General features: G+C 42.8%; 1 protein-coding gene across 2 annotated transcripts in view; it reads right to left on the bottom strand.

Annotated features, from left to right (window-relative positions):
- Nucleotides 1–243: 243 nt before the first annotated feature.
- phgdh (phosphoglycerate dehydrogenase) overlaps nucleotides 244–22,558 on the bottom strand; it is a 37,368-nt gene continuing 15,053 nt past the window's right edge. The window contains exons 6-12 of one of the 2 annotated variants that reach the window (XM_033023984.1): nucleotides 17,528–17,660; nucleotides 15,099–15,247; nucleotides 11,072–11,224; nucleotides 9,482–9,620; nucleotides 7,790–7,917; nucleotides 4,756–4,981; nucleotides 244–2,048 (exon numbers count right to left, since the gene is read on the bottom strand). In XM_033023984.1, the coding sequence (XP_032879875.1) occupies nucleotides 1,894–2,048; nucleotides 4,756–4,981; nucleotides 7,790–7,917; nucleotides 9,482–9,620; nucleotides 11,072–11,224; nucleotides 15,099–15,247; nucleotides 17,528–17,660 (1,083 nt within the window). In that variant the 3' untranslated portion in view covers nucleotides 244–1,893. The remainder of the gene's footprint in view (nucleotides 2,049–4,755; nucleotides 4,982–7,789; nucleotides 7,918–9,481; nucleotides 9,621–11,071; nucleotides 11,225–15,098; nucleotides 15,248–17,527; nucleotides 17,661–22,558) is intronic. The other variant, XM_033023983.1, reaches the window with a different exon arrangement.

Genomic DNA, 22,558 nt, shown 5'->3' with positions numbered 1-22,558 from the left:
CCTCCCACACTCCAAAGATGTACAGGTTTGTAGGTTAATTGGCTTGTAAAGCGTCCCAAGTGTGCTTAGGATAGTGTAAGTGTATGAGGTTATTGCTGGTCGTCGCGGACTCAGTGGCCCGAAGGGCCGGTTTCCTCGCTGCATCACTAAACTAACACTAAACTAAAGGAAACTACATCAGCTTGTAATTATTTTCACAGATTCTGTGAGAACCAATTTTATTCCATATCTCAATTTTTTGGGTAGTCAGAGGTAAAAGCGCCAAAACAGGCCCTTCGACCCATTCGTCCATGCTAACGCAGTTGTCCACCTGAGCAAGTCCCACTCGCCTGCATTTGGCCCACATCTCTCTAAATGTTCCCTAACCATGCACCTGGCCAAATGTATTTTCAGCACGGTAATTGTATCTGACTCCACAGCTTCCCTGGCAACTTGTTGCATATATCCCAGTCCTTGGATCAATGTATTTCTCGAGTTCCTCTACCTTATCTGTCAGGCATCTTACATGCAAATAAATGCAGTGTATACTTTCCTCATACCCTGTCTAGCCCCCGTGTGTTATGTCTACTGAACCTGCACGCTGTAACTTTTATATTTGTCTTAACTTTCCCATCTGCCTGCCCCCTCGACCTCGACAGACTAATTTAGACAAATCTCCCCACCAGATTATTGGTTTCACTTCCAGTTCAGGTCCCCACTTGTCCTGGAAGAGATACCAATGATCCTATACGTGTAGCCCCCCACCCCCCCCCACTAAACCAGCTCCTTGGCCATGCATTTAACTGTACTATCTTCCTAAATCTTGTCCCGCTAGATCATGAGAAGAGAAAGTAATCCTGAGATTACAATCCTGGAGGTCCTGTTTTTTTCTTCTTAAATTCTTCCCAATTTTCTCCGTAAATTCTTTTCATAGGACTTCATCTCTCTTCCAGATGATGGAATTGGTCACAGATATAGATCTCGACCTCCAGCTGTTCACACCCCCCCTCTCAGAACCTCCTGTATCTGCGCTGGGGTGTCCTTGGTCTTGGTGGCTCCTGAAACTATCAAGCTGCTAAGCTACAACGGACTTTCCAAATCTCCCCATCTCCTCCTCCTCACACTGTTAGGGCAGTTGTGGGTGATTTGTGATTTCCACAAATGTGAATTTCAGCTACATGCATGGCTGTAACACAGGGAGTGAGTAGAGAGGTCTCCTCTATCTCTACTCAGCTATAGTCTATTCAAAGTCATTGAATCCCTGATGTTCCAACTACAGGCTTACCACTGAAAGCTTTTGACTCGTGTTGTGATGATCGACTGGACATTAGTCACGAAGGATTTAAGTTTCTAGCTTCATACTGAAGAAGTGTTTGTTCTCTCTTGATAAGTTCTTGTGGCAGTGAATCTCTACTGAATATATAGTTGTGTTTGAGGGTGGATTATTTATCACAGTTACTATTTCAAATGGAAATGCCTATTTAACAGATCAAAAGATGCAAATAGTCATGACCATTAACTTGACATGGAACCCATCTCAGTGGAATGGGAGGGCTTTCAACATTGTTTAGTTCAAGATCAGTTGCTTAGACATTATCTGCCTGTCAAATACCACTGATCAATCTGTTCTACAGTGCAGTGACAGACCTTTGAACAAATACTGCCTGACATGCTAAATATTTCTAGCATTTACTGCTACTAGCTTACGTTAAAGGCGGTGGCATATTACAGATAAAACACAATAAACTATGTTAGCTCATGCAATGGCTTTATGCTATGTTGTTTATGTTAGCTTATTTGACATTTTGTACTATTGAAAAAGGCACCATTGTTATAATAAATTCAAGCCAAACATGGTCAAATTAAGTTCTACATTTTCCTTAGGTTTTCCTGAATGGATTAGCAATCTCTTATTCATATTGTCAACTGTGTTGATACCTTTACATGTGGCTTAAGAAGATTTAAATCTACTAATAATGAAGTAATTCCCATAATGCACCACTGGTCTCCATCCACAGCATTTGTAACATTATATAATTCAATCTGAATTCCAGCTGAGGCCAGCACACCTGAATAAAGAAAAGGCAACAATTATTAAGTTTATCCAGGGTCATTTAAAACTGATTAACTCTGGTTAACTCTGAATCGGTAAATCAATTACTCTTGCGGAAAACACTAAGTTCAAAAGGGTTAACTCTGAATCGATAAATCAATGACTCTTGTGGAAAACACTAAGTTCAAAAGGGTATCTATCTATACATAACTAAAACTCTGATCTTGTGCTCGTGCTCTTGTTTGTGTGGTTTTTCTTTTTGCGCAAAAACGGTACGCGATAGCGCTACTATTATTCGCCACCTTACTCACCATTCCCCTGTGCTGCAAGTGCAACAAGTTTTGTTCCGATCAATGGTATATTTTAAAAGTTGTTAAGGTTTAAAAATAATTAAAAACACGCACGAGCATATTGGTCTCCTGCCGTCAGTCACTGCCTGGACGGCGATATCCAGCACCCTTCCTGCACCATCGCCGCACTGATTGGTTGTGTCCGCTGTCCGTCACCGGCACCCGCCTGCCTCTGCCAGCACCTGCCCACCAGGCGCGGCCTCAGGACAAGGCAACCTCCGGTCAGAGGAACAGCAACCTCAAGATCCTGGGGAGATGAGGAGAGAGAGTGGGGGGATTGAGGGAGAGGAGGGGTTCGGGGGAGAGAGAGGGGGGAAAGTGGGGGAGGTGAGGAAGGAGACCGGGGGGATTGAGGGAGAGGAGGGGGTAGGGAGGGAGAGGGGGAGGGGAAAGTGGGAGAGGTGAGGTGTGGGGAGGAGGGGGGGGGGTAGAGGGAGAGGAGGGGGGTAAGGAGGGGAGAGGAGTTATGGAGGGAGGGAGGGAGTGACTGAGGGTAGGGGAAAGGAGAGGAGGGAGGGATTGGGGGAGTGTAGGAGGAGAGGGGAAAGAAGAGGGAGGTAAGGAGGGAGAGTGGGGAGGAGGGGGAATGGAGGGAGAGGAGGGGGGAGATGAGGAGTGATAGTGGAGATAAGGAGTGGGGCAGGTAGGGGATAGAGGGAGGTAGGGAGGTAGGGAGGGGAGAGGAGTTATGGAGGGAGGGAGTGACTGAGAGTAGGGGAAAGGAGGAGGGAGAAGTGAGGGTGGGATTGGGGGAGGGGAGGAGGAGAGAGGAAAGAAGAGGGAGGGTGAAGAGGCGGGGGAGAGAGTGCTGGGGGTGAGGGGAAATGAGCCGCGCCTGCGCAGTTGGGGGCTATGGGCGAGTGGTGGAATATTGCTTTGGACGAATGGGTTGCGTTGGGGGACTAGGCCTCCCTTGTGACAAGGACCCAATGGGCTCCACTTAGTCTAGTTTCTTCTAAAAATCCAATGTGGATTATAGTTTATAACTTGCACAAGAAGATCCACTGAGCTTTGATAAAAAATGATTAATATTACAGATAGTAAAAGGCACATGCAAAAAAATAAGAATGAGATGCAGCTGCATATTTCTTAAACAGTGAGTCATGCTTTATAAACTTACCTGAATATTTTAAGACAACTAAACTACTGGATAACACTTATTTCAATTTTCATTGCAGTCAAAAAAGTTATCATGCAAGATTAGTTGGCAAAAATGACCAAGGACAGATTAATTACTCTGTTTAATTAGTATAGTATCTATTGAAATAAGTGAAAAAATAGACTAAATTCCCTCTGGGAAAATGTAGCGGCATTCCAAACAACAACCAACATTTACATCGCATCTTCCGTCACTTCAATGTCCCAAAAGATTTTTAAACCCAGAGTACATTTGAAGTATGGACGCTCTTAATATAGGGAAGCAACGGCCAATGAAGTAAATAATTAACTTTTCCATGTTATTTGTTGCTGGGTAAATGACGGCCAGAACTTCATAGCTTTTGGTAAAAACTGCACTCTTGTATCTTTTAATTCACCTGAGAGCAGACATTGCCCTTTAAATATATTGTACATGAAAGCTAATGGTACAACTCCAAATAAAGTATCAGCTGGGATTGTCTGCTTGAACTCATCGATCTCTGCCAAGACTTGCCGCTGAATCATTAGGAGTTTTGGACAGCTGATAATTGGAGTTATATTTTATTATTATGTGACTCCTTCATGATAGCTTTAGGAGATCAAGGGTACTTCATAATCTAATTTCTGCACACATTTACAATGTTCAAAGGGGTTCAAAATTGCAGTACAAATGAATTACATATTTACATCCTTTACTACCCAAGTGAATAATATAACTGGCCAATGTCTAGGTGAACCATAATTCCATGAAATGTATTGGGTTCACTGGAGAATTTATTATAAACTGTGTAATATCTTTAAAAATATATGCTGGGCTATTAAAAGGAAAAACATCTAATAGTCCTAAAATGGCACCACCAAAATGCACGCTGACCATCAATTACCCATTCACACTAGTTCTGTGTTATTCATCCACTCCTTACACATGCGGGGCAATTTACAGAGGCCAATTAACCTACAAACCCTCACGTCTTTGGGATGTGGGAGGGAACGGAGGAAATCCACATTGTCACAAGGCGAACATAGAAACTCCGCACAGACAGCCCCCGAGGTCAGGGTCAAACTCAGGGCCTCTGGCACTGTAAGGCAGCAGCTCTATCAAAATGTGTCGCCCATTTATGTAATCTTATTCCTACATTTGGTCTCCTTAAGAAGGTTGTTCAGCTCAAATGCTGAATGTTAAATGAAAGACAAGGGAGATTCCAAATGAGGACAAGTGAATGCTACTTCCTTTACCTGCAACAAATTGTAGAACCTGAGGATTTTCCACAGCTTTGTAAATCAGCAAATTTCCACAGAGAGGAACTGCCTGCTTGAACGCTGCCCCATCAACCTCCAGGAGCACTGGCAAGCTAGTTTGAATGGAACCTAGAAATTTATGGGAGGCACTGGAAGTAGTGATCTCCACAGCACACACATCAGTGAGAGCCCCTGGAACTGTATCATCGTGCTTGATTACCACCTGCAAGAAAGAGGTACCTTTACATTAAATTTTAATCAGGATAATTCAAAGATTTTGTGACCAATGATAATGGTTATGCAAGTAAAAATAAGCAACAATGCGATAAAAGCTAGGAAATGCTGGGAGCAATCAGAAAATCAGGCTGCATAGAACATAGAACTGTAAAGGACCTTTGGCCCACAACTTCTGTGCTGTACACGATGCTAAGATAGGTAGTTAGGCGTTGGGGGGGGGGGGGGGGGGAGGTGGGAAGATGTGACTCGTGTTGGGATGATGTTGAAGGTGGCAGAAATGTCAGAGCAAGACGTCAGAGCATAATCTGAGGCTGGTGGGGTGGAAAGTGAGGACCAGGGGAACTCTATCCTTGTTCCATCAGGCGGGAGGGGGAGGGGGAGCGAGAGCAGAACTGCAGGACACAGAGCAGGCACAGGCGAGGGACCCATCTACAACACCTGGGGGGTGCCATATTCTCATCCCTGCCTCCTTTCCACCATCCACAGAGACCACTCCCTGCACAACTCCTGTGTTCAGTCACCTCTTCCCACCCAAACCACCCAGGTACATTCCCCTGCAACCACAGGAGATGCAACACCTGTCCCTACACTTCCTCTCTCACCTCTATCCAGGGATCCCAACCACCCTTCTAGGTGATTCACAGGATCACGTGCAGCTCCCCTAACTTCATCTACTGCATCCGGTGTTCCCGATGAGACCTCCTTCACATCAGAGACACAGATAATAAACTAGATGGTCATATCTCAGAACACTTGCATTCGGTCCGCCAAGGCCAGCTGGATCTCTCAGTTGCTAACTATTTTATCACCCCTTTCCCATTCCCATACTGACCTCTTTGTCCTGGGCCTCCTCAATTGACAGTGAGGCTACATGCAAACTGGAGGAACAGCACCTTGTATTCTGTTGGATAGCTCACACCTAAATGGCATGAACATTGAATTCTTCAATATCAAGTGAAACCTCCCCTGTCTTTCCTCTGCCCCATATCTGCCACCTGCTTGACCACCTATTTCTGCAACTATCTTGCCCCTTTTTCACCCTTCACCCTTCCACCTCTACCCCTTCTTTCTGGCTTTACGTTTCGCTCCTCTCTTTATCTGACACTCTTTTGTCCCCTTTTCATCTCTGGCCTTTGTCGCTTACTTCACCTGTCTGCCAATCTAACCCCCTGCATTTGTATCCACCTCTCACTTGCCAGGCTTTGTCCCACCCCCACCTCTTTTCCATCTTTCTCCGCCCAACTTCAACTGGTCTGCAGAAGGGCTCCGACCTATAATGTCAGCTATCCATTTCCTCCACACATGCTGCCTGGCCTGCTGAGTTAATCCACATCTTATTGTTTTGCTCACGATTTCAGCATCTGCAGTTCCTTGTGTCTCTGCTTGTGCGATTCTGATCCAAGTGCAAATAGAAATGTTTGCTAGAAAGCAGCAGAAAATGAAGCTATATTAAGCAGGAGTTACCTTTAAATAACAGGAAACTTCCTCATCAAATTTCACTCCTTTGCACACCTCATGTTTCACTTGGCCCCAAAGTTCTACGTAGATTTCAATATTGATTGGGGACCTACAGTATTCCACATATCTCTAAAAGGGCTTCATTGCAACCTGCATTACATGCATTAATCATAGATACTCCCTCTCACCCCAGAGTTTAGTTTAGTATATTGTCACATGTACTAAGGTACAGAAAAGCTTTTTGTTGTGTGCGTTCCAGACACTGAAAATACTAAACATGTCTGCAATCAAGCCATCCACAGTGTGCAGATATAGGATAAAAGGTATAACATTTGGTGTAAGATAAAGTCCGTTAAAGATATTTCGAAGGTCTCCAATTTGGGAGATGGGAGGTCAGGGCCGCTCTCCAGCGGGTGAGAAGACATTTCAGTTGCCTGATAACAGCTGGGAAGCAATTGACCCCGAATCTGAATCTTTACCTCTTGCTTGATGGGAGAGGAGAGGAGAGGGAATGACCAGGTGAGATTGGTCCTTGATTATGCTGGTGGTTTGCCGAGGCAATGTGACGTGTAAATGGAGTCTATGTAAGGGAGGTTGGTTTGCATGATGGTCTGGGCTATGTCCATAACAGTAAGTGTAGTCCCCATACCTGAGGGAGGATGTGGTGACGTTGGAGTGGGTCCAGAGGTTTACGAGAATGATCCCAGGAATGATTGGATTAACATTTTATGAACATTTGACGGCACTGGGCCTATACACGCTGGCGTTTAGAAGAATGAGAGGGGACCTAATTAAAACTTACTGAATAGTGAAAGGCCTGGATAGAGTGGATGTGGAGAGGATGTTTCCACTGGTGGGAGAGTCTAGAACCAGAGCCCATAGCCTCAGAATAAAAGGCATAAAGGAGATGGGGGAATTTATATTGTCAGAGGGTGATGAATCTGTGGAATTCATTGACACAGAAGGATGTAGACCCCAAGTCAATGGATATTTTTAAGGCAGGGATTGACAGATTCTTGATTAGTTCCGGTGTCTCGGGTTATGGGGAAAAGGCAAGAGAATGGGGTTGAGAAAGAATGATAGATCAGCCAGGATTGAATGGCAGAGTAGACTTGATGGGCTGAATGGCCTAATTCTGCTCCTATAATAGACACAAAAAGCTGGAGTAACTTAGCGGGACAGGAAGCATCTCTGGAGAGAAGGAATGGGTGACATTTCTGGTCGAGACCCTTCAGACACTGCTCCTATAATTTATGAACTTTTGACAAATCAAATTCAAATGAGTTAATTACAACAATGGTCACATATTTACAAAATAAATTCCAAGACAACTCACAGTCACTCCTGTTTCTTTTGCAAGTAAGGAAGCATTGATAAGGTTGACATGGTTTTCCGAATCTCCTTTAAGCAGTCCCAGGGTCACAGCTGTGGCAATACAATGCCCAGTATTTGTCAGAGACAAACCTTAAAAATAAAATAGAAATGTATCTGAACATTTGAACATGTCATATTACTTTCACTCTTTATGATCTCATAGTTTCAGCTTTGCACGTGAAGCAAATATTTTATTAATGCAACCTGTGTCATTTAGATTTGCATTTTATGTTATTGCTTTTATCCTGTATCTGTACACAGTGGACATCTCCATTGTAATCATGTATAGTCTTTCCACTGATTGTAAAGCATGCAACAAAAATCTTCACTATACCACGGTACACATGACAATAAACTAAAATAAACTACACTAGAAGTCAAACAGTAATAGGTCATATATAGGTTTAGGTTTATTATTGTTATGTATACCGAGGCACAGAGAAAAGCTTGATTCAATCAAATCAGATAATACTGTACATAAATACAATCAACTCAAACTCAAGTACAATAGGTGAAGTAAAAGGGAAGATACAGAGTGCAGAATATAGTTCTCAGCATTTTAGTGCATCTGTTCCATATAAAAGGTCCAATGTCTCCAATGGGGTAGAGATAACTGGGACAGTACCCTCGGATATGGTAACTGTTCAGATGACTGATAAAAGAGGGGAAGAAGCTCTTCCTGAGTCTTAACGTGCGCAATTTCAAGCTTCTGTATCTATTGCCTGATAGGAGCAGGGAGGAGGAGGACTGAGTCTTTGATTATATTGGCTGCCTTTCCGAGGCATCGTTAAATGTAGATGAAGTCGGTGGTGGGGAGTCTGGTTTGTGTGATGGAGTGGACTACATCCATAGCTCTTTGCAATTTCTTGCTGTCTTGAGCAAGTTATGATGCAACCATTGACTCAATATACTTATGCCTTGTTCAAGCACTGGCAGCTAAATCAAAACAATAAACAGCTACCTGCTTTGTCAGAAATATTGTATGAGTGCTCGACACCGCAATACATATTGCTTTTCTAATCATCCAGAATCTTGTTCCATTTCAGAGAGTAAAACTATTCTCTGGATGAAGAATCAAAGTTTGTGTTGGAACAAAAGATTCAGCCACCAGATTTACGCTGGCTTTGAACAGCAATCTTGTTAGTCCCATTGCCTTGCTCTACAAACTATATTTCCCATTAGTAACTATCCAATTCCCCAATTAAATCCCTGATTTGATATCCCAGATTAATTTATTCTACAACTACACTGTTAATTTAATAACTTGAGTTGCTGCAAAGCCCACAGATAAGTTAATGATAAACGGTGAGAAGGATTGATAACCCAAACCCAAATATTAACAGTAGAACATTATATTGTGCTTAGAGTCTGACCAAATCAAGCTTTAGTTTCTAAGTGGACTCAGAGTCATACAGAATGTAAACAGGCCCTTCAGTCCAATTTGCCCATGCCGACCAAGATACCCCATCTACACTAGTTTGGGCCTTATTCCTCATATGGAGAGATCACCCTGGTCACGTTATATTCCCCTTTATTCATTCCCCTTAAACACTCACTGACCACAGATTCCTTCTCAGTCATTACCAGACTCCCTCCATGAAACACTGAAAAAACTCTCAAAACAAAAGGGCAAGACGAGAATTGTGGCACTCACCTACTGTTGCAACTTGCACTTTTGTTTGACTGTTTACTTGCCCAGCAAATGCTTTTGCCACCATTCCCAACGCTTCCCCGAGTTGGATCCAAGGTTTTGATTCAGGAATCACAGTGTGGCTGAGAGCCCGGGCATTGATCTAACCAAGGATAAATGTCAGACAGCCATCCACCCAATAACTTTGGGAAAGTATAATGCAATCATGATATGCAAAAGGATGCACACCCTTACAGAATATAGGGCTAATTGTAGAAGTTCACAATGTCATAGCAAATCATTTTTGCAAAGTTCTGCTGCATCTTTTCAATTGAATAGTATCCTTTGTTCTAAATAAACCACAAGTTCATTTTGCAATCAGACCCCTGAAACAACCTCAGTCTGAAGAAGGGTCTCGACCCAAAATGTCACCCATTCCTTTTCTCCAGAGATGGTGCTGCCTGGCCCCGCTGAGGTACTCCAGCATTTTGTGTTTATCTTCTCTGAAACAATCACTTCTTCACAGCCTTTCCCCAGAGTCGCTCCCACATACTCTTATTCTGAATTCAACCTCATTTGGCTATTTCTGTTACTGTAATTTCATTTAATTTAGTTACAGCGTGGAAACACCGAGTCCACAACAACCAAATCAGACTCAGAATTTCTAAGTTGACTCACAGTCATAAAGTCATAAAGCAAGGAAACAGGCCCTTCTGGCTAACTTGCCCATGCCATCCAAGATGCTCCATCTACACCAGTCCTACCAATGATCACCTGTACACAAGTTCCATGTTATCTCAGTTTTGCAGCCTATACACTAAGGGCAATTTACAGATGCCAATTAACCTGCAAACCTTCATGTCTTTGGAATATGGGAGGAATCTGAGGCACCCAGAGAAAACTCACACGGTCACAGAGAGAACAAACAAACTCCATATGGACAGCACCCATAGTCAGGATGGAGTCAGGCCTCTGATGCTGTAAGGCAGCAACTCTAACGCTGTGCCACTAGGCCTTCCTCACGTATTGGACTTTAATAATTTTGTTGCACTAACTTCAGACTACACTACCACTTGCTCTGTTCTGGTGCTTTGCACTCATTGTTCTATTTATTACTATATGTATATTGTTTATTCTGTGAGCATCATGAAAACTAGCAATTTCACCACACACTGGTGTATATTACAAACTTATCTCATCGTCATGAACGTTGATTTATTTCATTTTAAGTCACTACTGCATTTCTTCCCCCACCCCCCTCTCTTCATCACCCTAGTCATCCTACTTGTTCCACTGTTCGCATCCTTGTATCCCTGTCTTTAGCACATCTTCCCCAGCCAACCATGGGCTATTATGGACTCCACCCTTCCTGTGGTTATCTGTTACCGACCATGTTTTGTTCTTGCCTTCTCTATCTTTCAGTCTGAAGAAGGGTTCCGACCCAAAACATCACCTATTTCTTTTTTCCAGAGCAGCTGCCGAACCCACTGAGTTACTCAAGCACTTGGTGTCTATCTTTTGATCTAGTGATATTCTGGTTTAATATTAGCCTTTTTGTAAGCATTTTTTTTTAAATGATCAATTTCAAAAAGCAATAATGGCAGAATTACATACCACTCCAACCAGTGAGCTGCCCTTCACCATGTCCACAATTTGAGCTGCAATATCCTTGCCACAGCGTTCCTGGGCTTCGTAGGTACTCGCTCCCAGATGTGGACAGGCAATTACATTCGGATGATTCACGAGACAGAGATTCTTGGGTGGTTCCTGAAAACAATGTAAAAATATAAAACACTGGGAAAACAGTACTTCAAGACCTTTTAATTGTGCTTGAACATTGAACATTGCTCCAGCCTAGACCCTAGCATTAACTGCTGACAATGAACTTCAAAGCTTTACAAACTTAAACTGGGATAACAATGGAAAGGGTACAAAGTGCTGGAGTAATTTGACAGGTCAGGCAGCATCCCTGGAGAACATGGATAGGTGATGTTTCAGGTTGGGACCTTTCTTCAGACTGATTGTGGTGTGGGCGGGAGGGAGGAGGGGGTGGGGCTGGAAGAGAGGTGGGGCAGGACGAAGCCTGACAAGTGATACAGGTGGGAGGGGAAGGGGCAGTAGGCAAATGGTTGGACAAACGCCAGAGACAAAAAGACAAAAAGTGAGGTAGGGATAGAAGAGGTGCAAATTGTGAAGCCATAGGTAGGAATATGGGTGCACATCCAGATGAGGCACAGGAAAAATAGAGGGAAGGAAACAATATATATATATATATATTAGAGATAGTGGAGAGGTACAATAAACACCATGTAAAAGCATTTGGACAGTTTAGAGGGATATGGTCCATATGTGGATAACAAGGGATCGTATCAAAGCGAAGGATGATGCATACAATTTAGCCAGAAAAAGCAGCATACCGGAGGACTGGGAGAAATTCAGAGACCAGCAGAGGAGGACAAAGGGCTTAATTAGGAAAGGAAAAATAGATTATGAAAGAAAACTGGCAGGGAACATAAAAACTGACTGCAAAAGTTTTTATAGATATGTGAAAAGAAAGAGATTAGTTAAAACAAATGTAGGTCCCTTGCAGTCAGAAACAGGTGAGTTGATCATGGGGAACAAGGATATGGCAGACCAATTGAATAACTACTTTGGTTCCGTCTTCACTAAGGAAGACATAAATAATCTGCCGGAAATAGCAGGGGACCGCGGGTCAAAGGAGTTGGAGGAATTGAGTGAAATCCAGGTTAGCCGGGAAGTGGTGTTGGGTAAATTGAATGGATTAAAGGCCGATAAATCCCCAGGGCCAGATAGGCTGCATCCCAGAGTACTTAAGGAAGTAGCTCCAGAAATAGTGGATGCATTAGTAATAATCTTTCAAAACTCTTTAGATTCTGGAGTAGTTCCTGAGGATTGGCGGGTAGCAAACGTAACCCCACTTTTTAAGAAGGGAGGGAGAGAGAAAACGGGGAATTACGGACCAGTTAGTCTAACATCGGTAGTGGGGAAACTGCTAGAGTCAGTTATTAAAGATGGGATAGCAGCACATTTGGAAAGTGGTGAAATCATTGGACAAAGTCAGCATGGATTTACAAAAGGTAAATCATGTCTGACGAATCTTATAGAATTTTTCGAGGATGTAACTAGTAGCGTGGATAGGGGAGAACCAGTGGATGTGGTGTATCTGGACTTCCAGAAGGCTTTCGACAAGGTCCCACATAAGAGATTAGTATACAAACTTAAAGCACACGGCATTGGGGGTTCAGTATTGATGTGGATAGAGAACTGGCTGGCAAACAGGAAGCAAAGAGTAGGAGTAAACGGGTCCTTTTCACAATGGCAGGCAGTGACTAGTGGGGTACCGCAAGGCTCAGTGCTGGGACCCCAGCTATTTACAATATATATTAATGATCTGGATGAGGGAATTGAAGGCAATATCTCCAAGTTTGCGGATGACACTAAGCTGGGGGGCAGTGTTAGCTGTGAGGAGGATGCTAGGAGACTGCAAGGTGACTTGGATAGGCTGGGTGAGTGGGCAAATGTTTGGCAGATGCAGTATAATGTGGATAAATGTGAGGTTATCCATTTTGGTGGCAAAAACAGGAAAGCAGACTATTATCTAAATGGTGGCCGACTAGGAAAAGGGGAGATGCAGCGAGACCTGGGTGTCATGGTACACCAGTCATTGAAAGTAGGCATGCAGGTGCAGCAGGCAGTGAAGAAAGCGAATGGTATGTTAGCTTTCATAGCAAAAGGATTTGAGTATAGGAGCAGGGAGGTTCTACTGCAGTTGTACAGGGTCTTGGTGAGACTACACCTGGAGTATTGCGTACAGTTTTCGTCTCCAAATCTGAGGAAGGACATTATTGCCATAGAGGGAGTGCAGAGAAGGTTCACCAGACTGATTCCTGGGATGTCAGGACTGTCTTATGAAGAAAGACTGGATAGACTTGGTTTATACTCTCTAGGATTTAGGAGATTGAGAGGGGATCTTATAAAAACTTACAAAATTCTTAAGGGGTTGGACAGGCTAGATGCAGGAAGATTGCTCCCGATGTTGGGGAAGTCCAGGACAAGGGGTCACAGCTTAAGGATAAGGGGGAAATCCTTTAAAACCGAGATGAGAAGAACTTTTTTCACACAGAGAGTGGTGAATCTCTGGAACTCTCTGCCACAGAGGGTAGTCAAGGCCAGTTCATTGGCTATATTTAAGAGGGAGTTAGATGTGGCCCTTGTGGCTAAGGGGATCAGAGGGTATGGAGAGAAGGCAAGTACGGGATACTGAGTTGGATGATCAGCCATGATCATATTGAATGGCGGTGCAGGCTCGAAGGGCCGAATGGCCTACTCCTGCACCTAATTTCTATGTTTCTATGTAAGTGCAGATGGGGCATTTTAGTCAGCATGGGCAAGTTGGGTCAACCCAAGATGGCACCGAAGCCAGTGGATTCTCTCCGTGTTGGTCCCAGAAGAGGATCTGCTATCATACATTACAATCGCTCCACTCTTTGATCTGTGCATTGTGAATCATGTATAGTCTTTTCTTTGACTGGATAGAATGCAACAAAAAGCTTTTAATTGTACCTTGGTACACGTGATATTAAAAAACGAAAGTTGGGCTTGTTAGCTTGTTTCTATGCTGTAAGGGTAGATCGATAGATTGATGAAGGGGGATTGATTGCAGGTAGTTTACCTAAAATTGGAGAATTCAATGTTCATACCAATGGAAAGGCTTGGTTTAAAACCACAGTAAATTATGTGACTTTCTTTTCAAGGAAAATAATTCCAATTCTATTGGAGAAGCAATCCTTTTGTATTGAATGTATGGAGGCACGTGTATGCCGTTTCCCACAACCACGAAAGGCAAAGCATATCAGGCCAACTCACTTGAAAACACAGAGCACCTGTACATGAAATAATCAGAGCTGTCCCAGGAAATCTTCAGCATGCTCAATAAGAGGGCTGTAGAGATTCAGTCTTTGACTATTTGCAAGAAGAGGAATAATAGAATTTTAGACATTAAGGGATCTCTCCAGAGATGCTGCCTGACCTGCTGAGTTACTCCAGCACTGTGTCCCTTTGTGGACCAACTAAAATCAGACTGTAAATGACCAAATCTAAAGTCATCTTTTCCCTGTCTATGACATTGTTCTAGGAATTAATCCAAGATTATCTCAACCAATGCACTTTGAACAATATGATAATTCAATCGATTCGTGCATAACTTGTTTGTAAAATACAGCTTTATTTCTCAATTGATACTCTCAATTAGTATGTGAGTTAAAGGTTACAGCATGAGGTTGAGGCAATATATAGATCGGCCATAATTGAATGATGGAGTAGACTTGATGAGCCGAATGACCTAATTCTGCTCCTATGACTAATGGTCTTATGATTCTTGGCCAAATACAAAGTACGTCCTGCTGCTGCTAGTAAGTTAAATATACCTCCATATTATGTATCTCTCAAGGAAATTCACTGAAGTCTTGAGATGCTTCTTTATAATATGTCACTATAGACGTGCAATTAAAGTAATTGTTCTTCCAATTCCTTACAGAATGCAGAGTATATCAGAATTTTTTATCATTACACATACGCAAGGTTATCATGGAAGACAATGCGATAGACAATTTGCTTATACCTCCACAAATACATCTAATGCAGCACCACCACACTGTCCAGATTCCATTGCTCGTAGCAATGCATTCTCATCAATAATACCTCCTCGAGCACAGTTGATAACCTTCACTCCTTTTTTACATTTGGCAAAGGTTTCATCATTCAGCAATCCTAAATGTAAACATACAAGACAAAATCAGCAGGTCATTTTGTTACGATTTGATAAACAGCTAAAATATACACCATACTGCCACAGAAGGTAGTCGAGGCCAGTTCATTGGCTATATTTAAGAGGGAGTTAGATGTGGCCCTTGTGGCTAAGGGGATCAGAGGGTATGGAGAGAAGGCAGGTACGGGATACTGAGTTGGATGATCAGCCATGATCATATTGAATGGCGGTGCAGGCTCGAAGGGCCGAATGGCCTACTCCTGCACCTAATTTCTATGTTTCTATGTTTCTATACTCAACTTGGATTTAAAATATATATACACAGAGCCTATAACACGAAAACACATCATGTTTAAGTGTAATTATAACGGCTTTTGAAAGTCGTACAGAAAGCAGAGTATATTGGAAAATGTTTATCATTACACCACAAGGTTTTTCATGAAAGTATAAAGGTTGTCATGAGATAAAAGAGTAGATTACCAAAACTTTGATCAAACAGAACAAATGAATCTAGATTGAAGGTGAATAAACTGATGTGTAAGAAGGAACTGCAGATGCTGGTTTAAACCGAAGATAAACACAAAAAGTTGGAGTAACTCAGCGGGACAGGCAGCATCTCTGGAGAAAAGGAATGGCTGACGTTTTGGGTAGAGACCCTCCTTCAGACTGTTTAGGGATAAGGGAAACAAGAGATATAGACGGTGATGTGGAGATAAAGAATAATGAATGAAAGATATGCAAAAAAAGTAACGATGATAAAGGAAACAGGCCATTGTAAGCTAAAGGGTGATAATGAGAAGCTAGTGTGACTTGGGTGGGGGAGGGATAGAGAGAGAGGGAATGTCGGGGCTACCTGAAGTGAGAGAACTGATATTGCCCGTAACAGGATGCATCACGGCATGATTTGGGAACCAATATTAACGAATATTAAATGTTGGAGTAACTCAGCGGTGAGGCAGCATCTCTGGAGAGAAGGAATGGGCTTCGGGTTGAGACCCTTCTTCAGACTGATTTCCGGGGAGGGGGAGGGACAAAGAACTCTGTCCCGTCCCCTCCTCTGACATCAGTCTGAAGAACTTTGTCCTGCCCATCACTGGAATTTTATTTTCCACTTTCTTCAACTTCTTTGAATTGTATCCATTGTTACAAGTTACCTGCAAACTTCCTGTGGCATTGCAGCTAATGTGCATTTGGATTTCAACAATAATGTACTGATGGACAATGAAAACTTTTAGTTCCTGAGACACAAATAAATTAAAATTTGATAATTTCTAGAGGAACATACGAAACATACACACATGGATGCACCTTCCCGTAACATTGATAATGATTATTTGAGAATGGATGATGGGAAGGCAATGCCTCATGTTGCCCCATGTCACCTGCATTTCGTGCACACCAGTGAACAAGGCAAGAAAAATCTTCTGGTTAACAAAGCAATTCCCATTGTAATGAAATTTAATTGAGTGAAAATATTAGCTGTTTCTCTATCCAGTGGCGCTGCCTGAGCTGCTAAACATTTCCAACATCTCCTGTTGTTTCAGATTTCCGAAAACTGCAATTTCTTGTTTCCCTCCTTATTTCAGTTTCAATGTTAGCTCCCTTTCTGTCACTGGTATTTACTGATGCTAATGTGGTTGGTGATCCTAAACACAAATTCATTTTTTTGAATTGCACATGCACAATTGTGTCTCTATATCGTCAGGGTTTATTCAAAGTCCATTCCCCAGATTTATCACGACATCCACTAATTGCGCACATTTTCAAAATTGTGCATCTCAATAACCCCTTTTTTTCCCTACCAATATTAAACTTCTAAAATCCCTTATCTAAATAGCTACTGCTTTCTCTTCCTCTTCATTTCTCGTGCAATCAGATAACCTTCTTAGTCTTGAGTTTCTTAAAATTTGTCTCAACTTGCAGCTAGTTGGGTATAAGTATTGATAGTAGGAATCTTGCTAGTCAACAAGTTAACACTTTGGAACTGCACCATGACCAGAACGCTAACCATCCTCCTCCACCTTTGCATGGATGACCAACATATTGTGCACTTCCAGTATACAATTTCCAGTGCTTTTCAATGTTTCTCCTTCATTTAGACTTAAACTGTTTGAAGGATTTGAATATATACGAGCAGAGTCCTTAATATTAGAATCCACTAGGTGTACTGGTGCTACTTGAGTGACTGACGTATTCAGTTTCCACTAAGGGAAGTAGTTCCTCAGGTATCACAAAAAGACCCTTTCTGAGCAGCGTGCAATGTTGGTGGCATCAATATTTACCTTCAGTAGATGGCATTAAAGGTGTATGAACTGTGATGAAGTCAGAATGTGGCCAGAGATAGTCCAGGGACACGAATTCCACTCCAAATTTAGCTACCACCTCAGCAGGAATTATTGGATCATAACCTATGGTCTGAAACAAAAATAATAATAATGATAAATGTCTATTGTCTAATTCCAAAATGTAACATGCTAATGTCTTAGGAAACTCTTCAACTTCTCTTAGCTACAAAAATTTACATTAAATGTTACATCAATGCATGGAAGACCCAGCAGTTAAAATCTATTTATTTTAACAAATAGAATACAATAATTGAATATAGGTTAGAGATACAGCATGGAAACAGACCCTGCTGAAGGGGCGGAAATCGCTATCAAACATGGGGGGACCCAATTTCTTGGTGGCCGCACGCGCATACACACACGAGACTTAGGAGTCTTCGGCCGTGGGCCCTGTGGACGGTTACATCGGGAACTGACCTGGTTGGTGACTGATTCCGAATTCCAGCAAGAGCAGCTTCATCCGCCCTGAATCATGGGGCTTGAATCGGCCCGTTTGGTGGCCTTTCATCATCTGGCGCGGCTTAAAATCGGCTGGTGGGGGCTTCAACACTGGGAGCCTTGATTGCCTCGACGCAGCAATTTGACTGCCTGACCTCGGGGCGATGGAAGATTCTGCGGCCGATTTTAAGCCGCGCCGGGCGATGAATGGCCCCGCGAATGGGCCGATTCAGCCCTTAGAAAGCGTCTGATACCTGCTTGAATCTTTCAAAAGCTACAATGTGATAAATTACACTTAAACAAATAAAACTGAAGCAAATAAAGGCAAACAGAAGAACCATCCTTGGAGGGGGGGGGGGGGAGAGAGAGAGAGAGAGAGATGGGAAAAAAAACTAAATAACGTGAGTGACTTTGCTGCAAGCCAGCCAGGAAACCCGTTCAACCGGAGCCCTTAATGACCTGACCCGTTTAAATCCGATACCCGTTTAAATCTTTCCCATCCACCAATACATCCAATTAGTTCAAATGGTAATTGTACCCGCATCAGACAGCTTTAAGAAATTCTCCGTAAATACCTTCAGTAATACTTGAAGATCAAAACACAATTGATGACACATCGTGTTAATACGATGTTAATAGAAACATTTAACAAGCTCTTAACAGTGACAACCCCACTGTCTGGCGGAAAGCGGAGATTTTAATAGATTTTTTTTTCACCGAATTTCAAAATCCGGATAACAAAACATGGGGGGGGATTGTCCCCCACCTCTCAAAGCATGGGAGGGGCGCGTCCCACCCATCCTACCCGGGATTTCCGCCCATGGCTCACAGAGTTCCCAATGGCCATCAATCACCCTTTCACACTAGTTCAATGTTATCCCACTTTCTCATCCACTCGCTATCCAACAAGCGCAATTTTACAGAGGCCATTTAGACTTAAACTGTTTGAAGGATTTGAATATATACGAGCATCCACTAGGTGTACTGGTGCTACTTGAGTATAAACTCGCACGTCTTTGGGAGCACCTGGAGGAAACCCATGCAGTTACTGGGAGATAGTGCAAACTCCATACAGACAGCACCCAAGGTCAGGATCAAATCCGGGTCTCTGGCGCTGAGAAACAGCAGCTCTATCAGGTGCGCCGCTGTGCTGCACTTACATGACGCCTTTAAAGGAATGACAATTTTTAGGTGTATTTCAGAGATGAAAATGATTGCAAGTACCAACTCAGGAAAGTGGCCAGTCAAGATTAAACAGGGGTACATTTGAAAGAGAGTTTAGGGAAAGGAATCCAAAGTGTTTGGCTGATGTAGCTGAAGAAAGAATATAAAGCATGAGCAGGATGATGGAAGTCAAAAGGAGAAGGGGACGTTATCTATGCAAAACATCAGACCAATAATTACAGCTATGAGATGAGAGAAACGTGTAAATAATTGGTCAGACAGGAGCTGAAGTTGTTAAGGCCCTGTCCCACTTACGTGTCCTTGGCACGCAAATTACGTGACCTTGTCGTTGCGTTGAGGCGCACGGACATTGTGTGGCCGCGCGGGGCCGGTCCCACTGAGAAGCGCGGAGGGCTATGTAGTTGTGCGCGATATCGCGCGGCGCTCGGAAATTTTGTAGCGAATGAAATCTTCGCGCGCCACCGGCCTGTCACGTAACTGATGGCCAAAGTGGGACAGCCAAGACCCTGGCGCGATGCAACGTCTCACCTCCAACAGCAGCAGAAGCAAGCAAACGATCGTAGAACTCAGCCTGGGGCTCAGGGCCGTTGCGGTCCAGATCCGCCCCCACTTCTACTCCCAGAGCGGGGCCAAGAAAATTGAAGATAGACACAAAATGCAGGAGTAACTCAGCGGGACCGACAGCATCTCTGAAGAGAAGCAATGGGTGACGTTTCGGGTCAAGACCCTTCTTTCAGATTGAAGAAGGGTCTCGAACCAAAACATCATCCATTCCTTCCATGGACACGTAAGTGGGACAGGGGCTTTTTGGTCTTACTAAAGTACTATGGTCTTTACTAAAGTAAAACTATGCACAAGAGGGGTCGGAGGCAAGGGAAATAACTGGACAGTCTCAAACTTTAAGACCAGGAAAAATGCATTTTTGTTGTCACTTATTCATGAATCAACTTCCTAATTGCTCCAATTGGTATTCTTGTGAAATTCCCAATACAACTCACCATAAATTAAACATGAAACAAACTGTGAACAAATACCAATGCTCTATGATTAACAAGTAGCTTTGGAAGTAATTCTGCTCCACAGAAGCACAAAGAAAGCACTGTTTTCAACAGCCTGCTAATCTACCAACAGAGGAATTCAAGCACACTGGATTACAGAAGTGCAGATATTAACTTGGCACTGCTCAATAAACCAGCATTTAAAACGTACAGGCAAAAACAGGCTGCATTTAAGTTTTTTATCATCCCAATACACATCAAAATGTCTAACAGCCACTGAGCTATCTTTAATGTGCATTCACTGCTGGAGCATAACATGCTCTGGACACAACAGTCTCCCAACAGCAGCAATATGACCATGGTCAATAAATACCCTCCCGCACACAATTTCATCCAAAATAGTACCAAATGAGATTTGGCTAGATCAACATATCCAACTAGATGTAGCTTCCCTCCCATTTTATGTACTTCGATCACCAATTCTGCCAAAATCTACATAGCGAGAATAGTAAATCTTCAGTGCAATTTTGGTGCTACAACCCGTACATCAGTTTTGGTTTTTATTTTAATGACTGAATACATTAAAGATACAGACGGCAGACAAAACTTACCAAACTATGTATTAGTGCTTTGGAAAACTTTAACAATAATCAACTACTTGAGAGTATTTGTTTTATATCTCGGGTCCAACATTTTAATCGCTCTAACAAATAAAAAACATTGGTCTACTTGTTTTCAGATTTCAATAGCTGTATTGTTCACAATTTGCCAGGCAAAACAATGTGTCAATGGTATCATTAAGAGTCAAGTTACTATCTCCTGGGGTAACAAAGCCATTTAATAAATCAAACTGTACAAACCTTCCAGCTGCGATTTAATGTAGCCTTCAAATAATTCTTCTAAAATTTCTATTTACGTAAATCAAAATATGTAAAAATCCTAATACTATTCAGTTAGAAATATAGCATGAACAACTTTAGTAAATTTAAAACATAGGAAAAGGGTCTTGACCCAAAACGTCACTTCATTTTCTCTAGAGATGCTGCCTGACCCGCTGAGTTTTTTGTGTCTATATATAGGAAAGGATTAGTTGGCTTGGCACATGGCTCATTTACTTTCACTCAGCAAGCAGAGAACAATATAGCAACAAGAATGGTGAGATGCTGGTGGATTGCATACAAGGCATAAGGAACTGCAGACGGTGGTTTACAACAAAACCAAAGTGCTGGACAAACTCAGCATCTCTGGAGAACATGGATAGGCGCCATTTTGGGTTGTGGGGTTGTGGGGCTGTGGTGGTGTAGGGGACTTTTGAAGATCTCAAGATGGATAAATCCCTTGGGCCTGGTAGGATTTATATCAGGTTATTGAGAGGCAAGAGAGATGTTTGCAGGGGCCTTGACGAAGATCTTTCTATTCTCTTGCCACGGGCGAGGTCCAAGAGTAGACAATGTTGTTCCTTTGTTTAAGGAAATAGGGATAATTCTGGGAATTATAGGCCAGTGATCCTCACATCAGTGGCAGGGAAGTTATTGGAGATGCTTCTTAGGGATAGCATTTGTTCACATTTGGAAGGGAATTGGGTTAATTAGGGACAGTAAACATGACTTTGTGCACGTCTTACAAACTTGTTTAGTTTACATACACAGCGCAGAAACAGGCCCTTTGGCCCATTGAGTCTATGCCGACCAGCGATCCCTTCAAACTAACACTATCCTACATGCCCTAGAGACAATTTACAATTTTACCAAAGCCAATTAGCCTACAAAACGGTACATCTTTGGAGTGTGGGAGGAAACCAAAGCACCCGGACACACAGGTCACAGGGAGAACGTACAAACTCCATACAGACAGCACCCATACTTAGGATCGAAATCAGGATTCTGGCGCTGTAAGACAGCAACTCTACCGCGGCGCCACCGTGCCACCCCTCAACTTGATTGAGTTTTTTGAGGTGGTAACGAAGGTCACTGATGAGGATAGGGCAGTAGATATTGTCTACGTGGTCTAGAGGAAGGCACTTCATGTTAAGCTGATCTAGAAGATTGAGATGGATAGGGACCATGGTGAGTTGGTGGTTTGGATTCAAAAATGTTTTACCTAGAGAAGACAGAAGGAAGTGGTGGATAGGTGTCCTTCTGGCTGGAGATCTGTGACCAGTGGCGTTCTGTACAGATCAGTACTGGGGCTCCTGTTTGCAAAATTACTTACATGAAAATGTACTTGAGTTGGTTACTAAGTTTGCAGATGGCACACAAATGAGTGGAGTTGCAGACAGTGAGGAAGGATGCCAAAAGATGCAGTGAGATATAGATCAGTTGCACATATGGGCGAAGGGCAGCTGGAT

This window comes from Amblyraja radiata, chromosome 7 (genome assembly GCF_010909765.2).
Source record: "Amblyraja radiata isolate CabotCenter1 chromosome 7, sAmbRad1.1.pri, whole genome shotgun sequence".
NCBI lineage: Eukaryota > Metazoa > Chordata > Chondrichthyes > Rajiformes > Rajidae > Amblyraja > Amblyraja radiata.
Note: the sequence above shows the minus strand (reverse complement) of the source record. Positions and strands in the feature narration are given on the sequence as shown.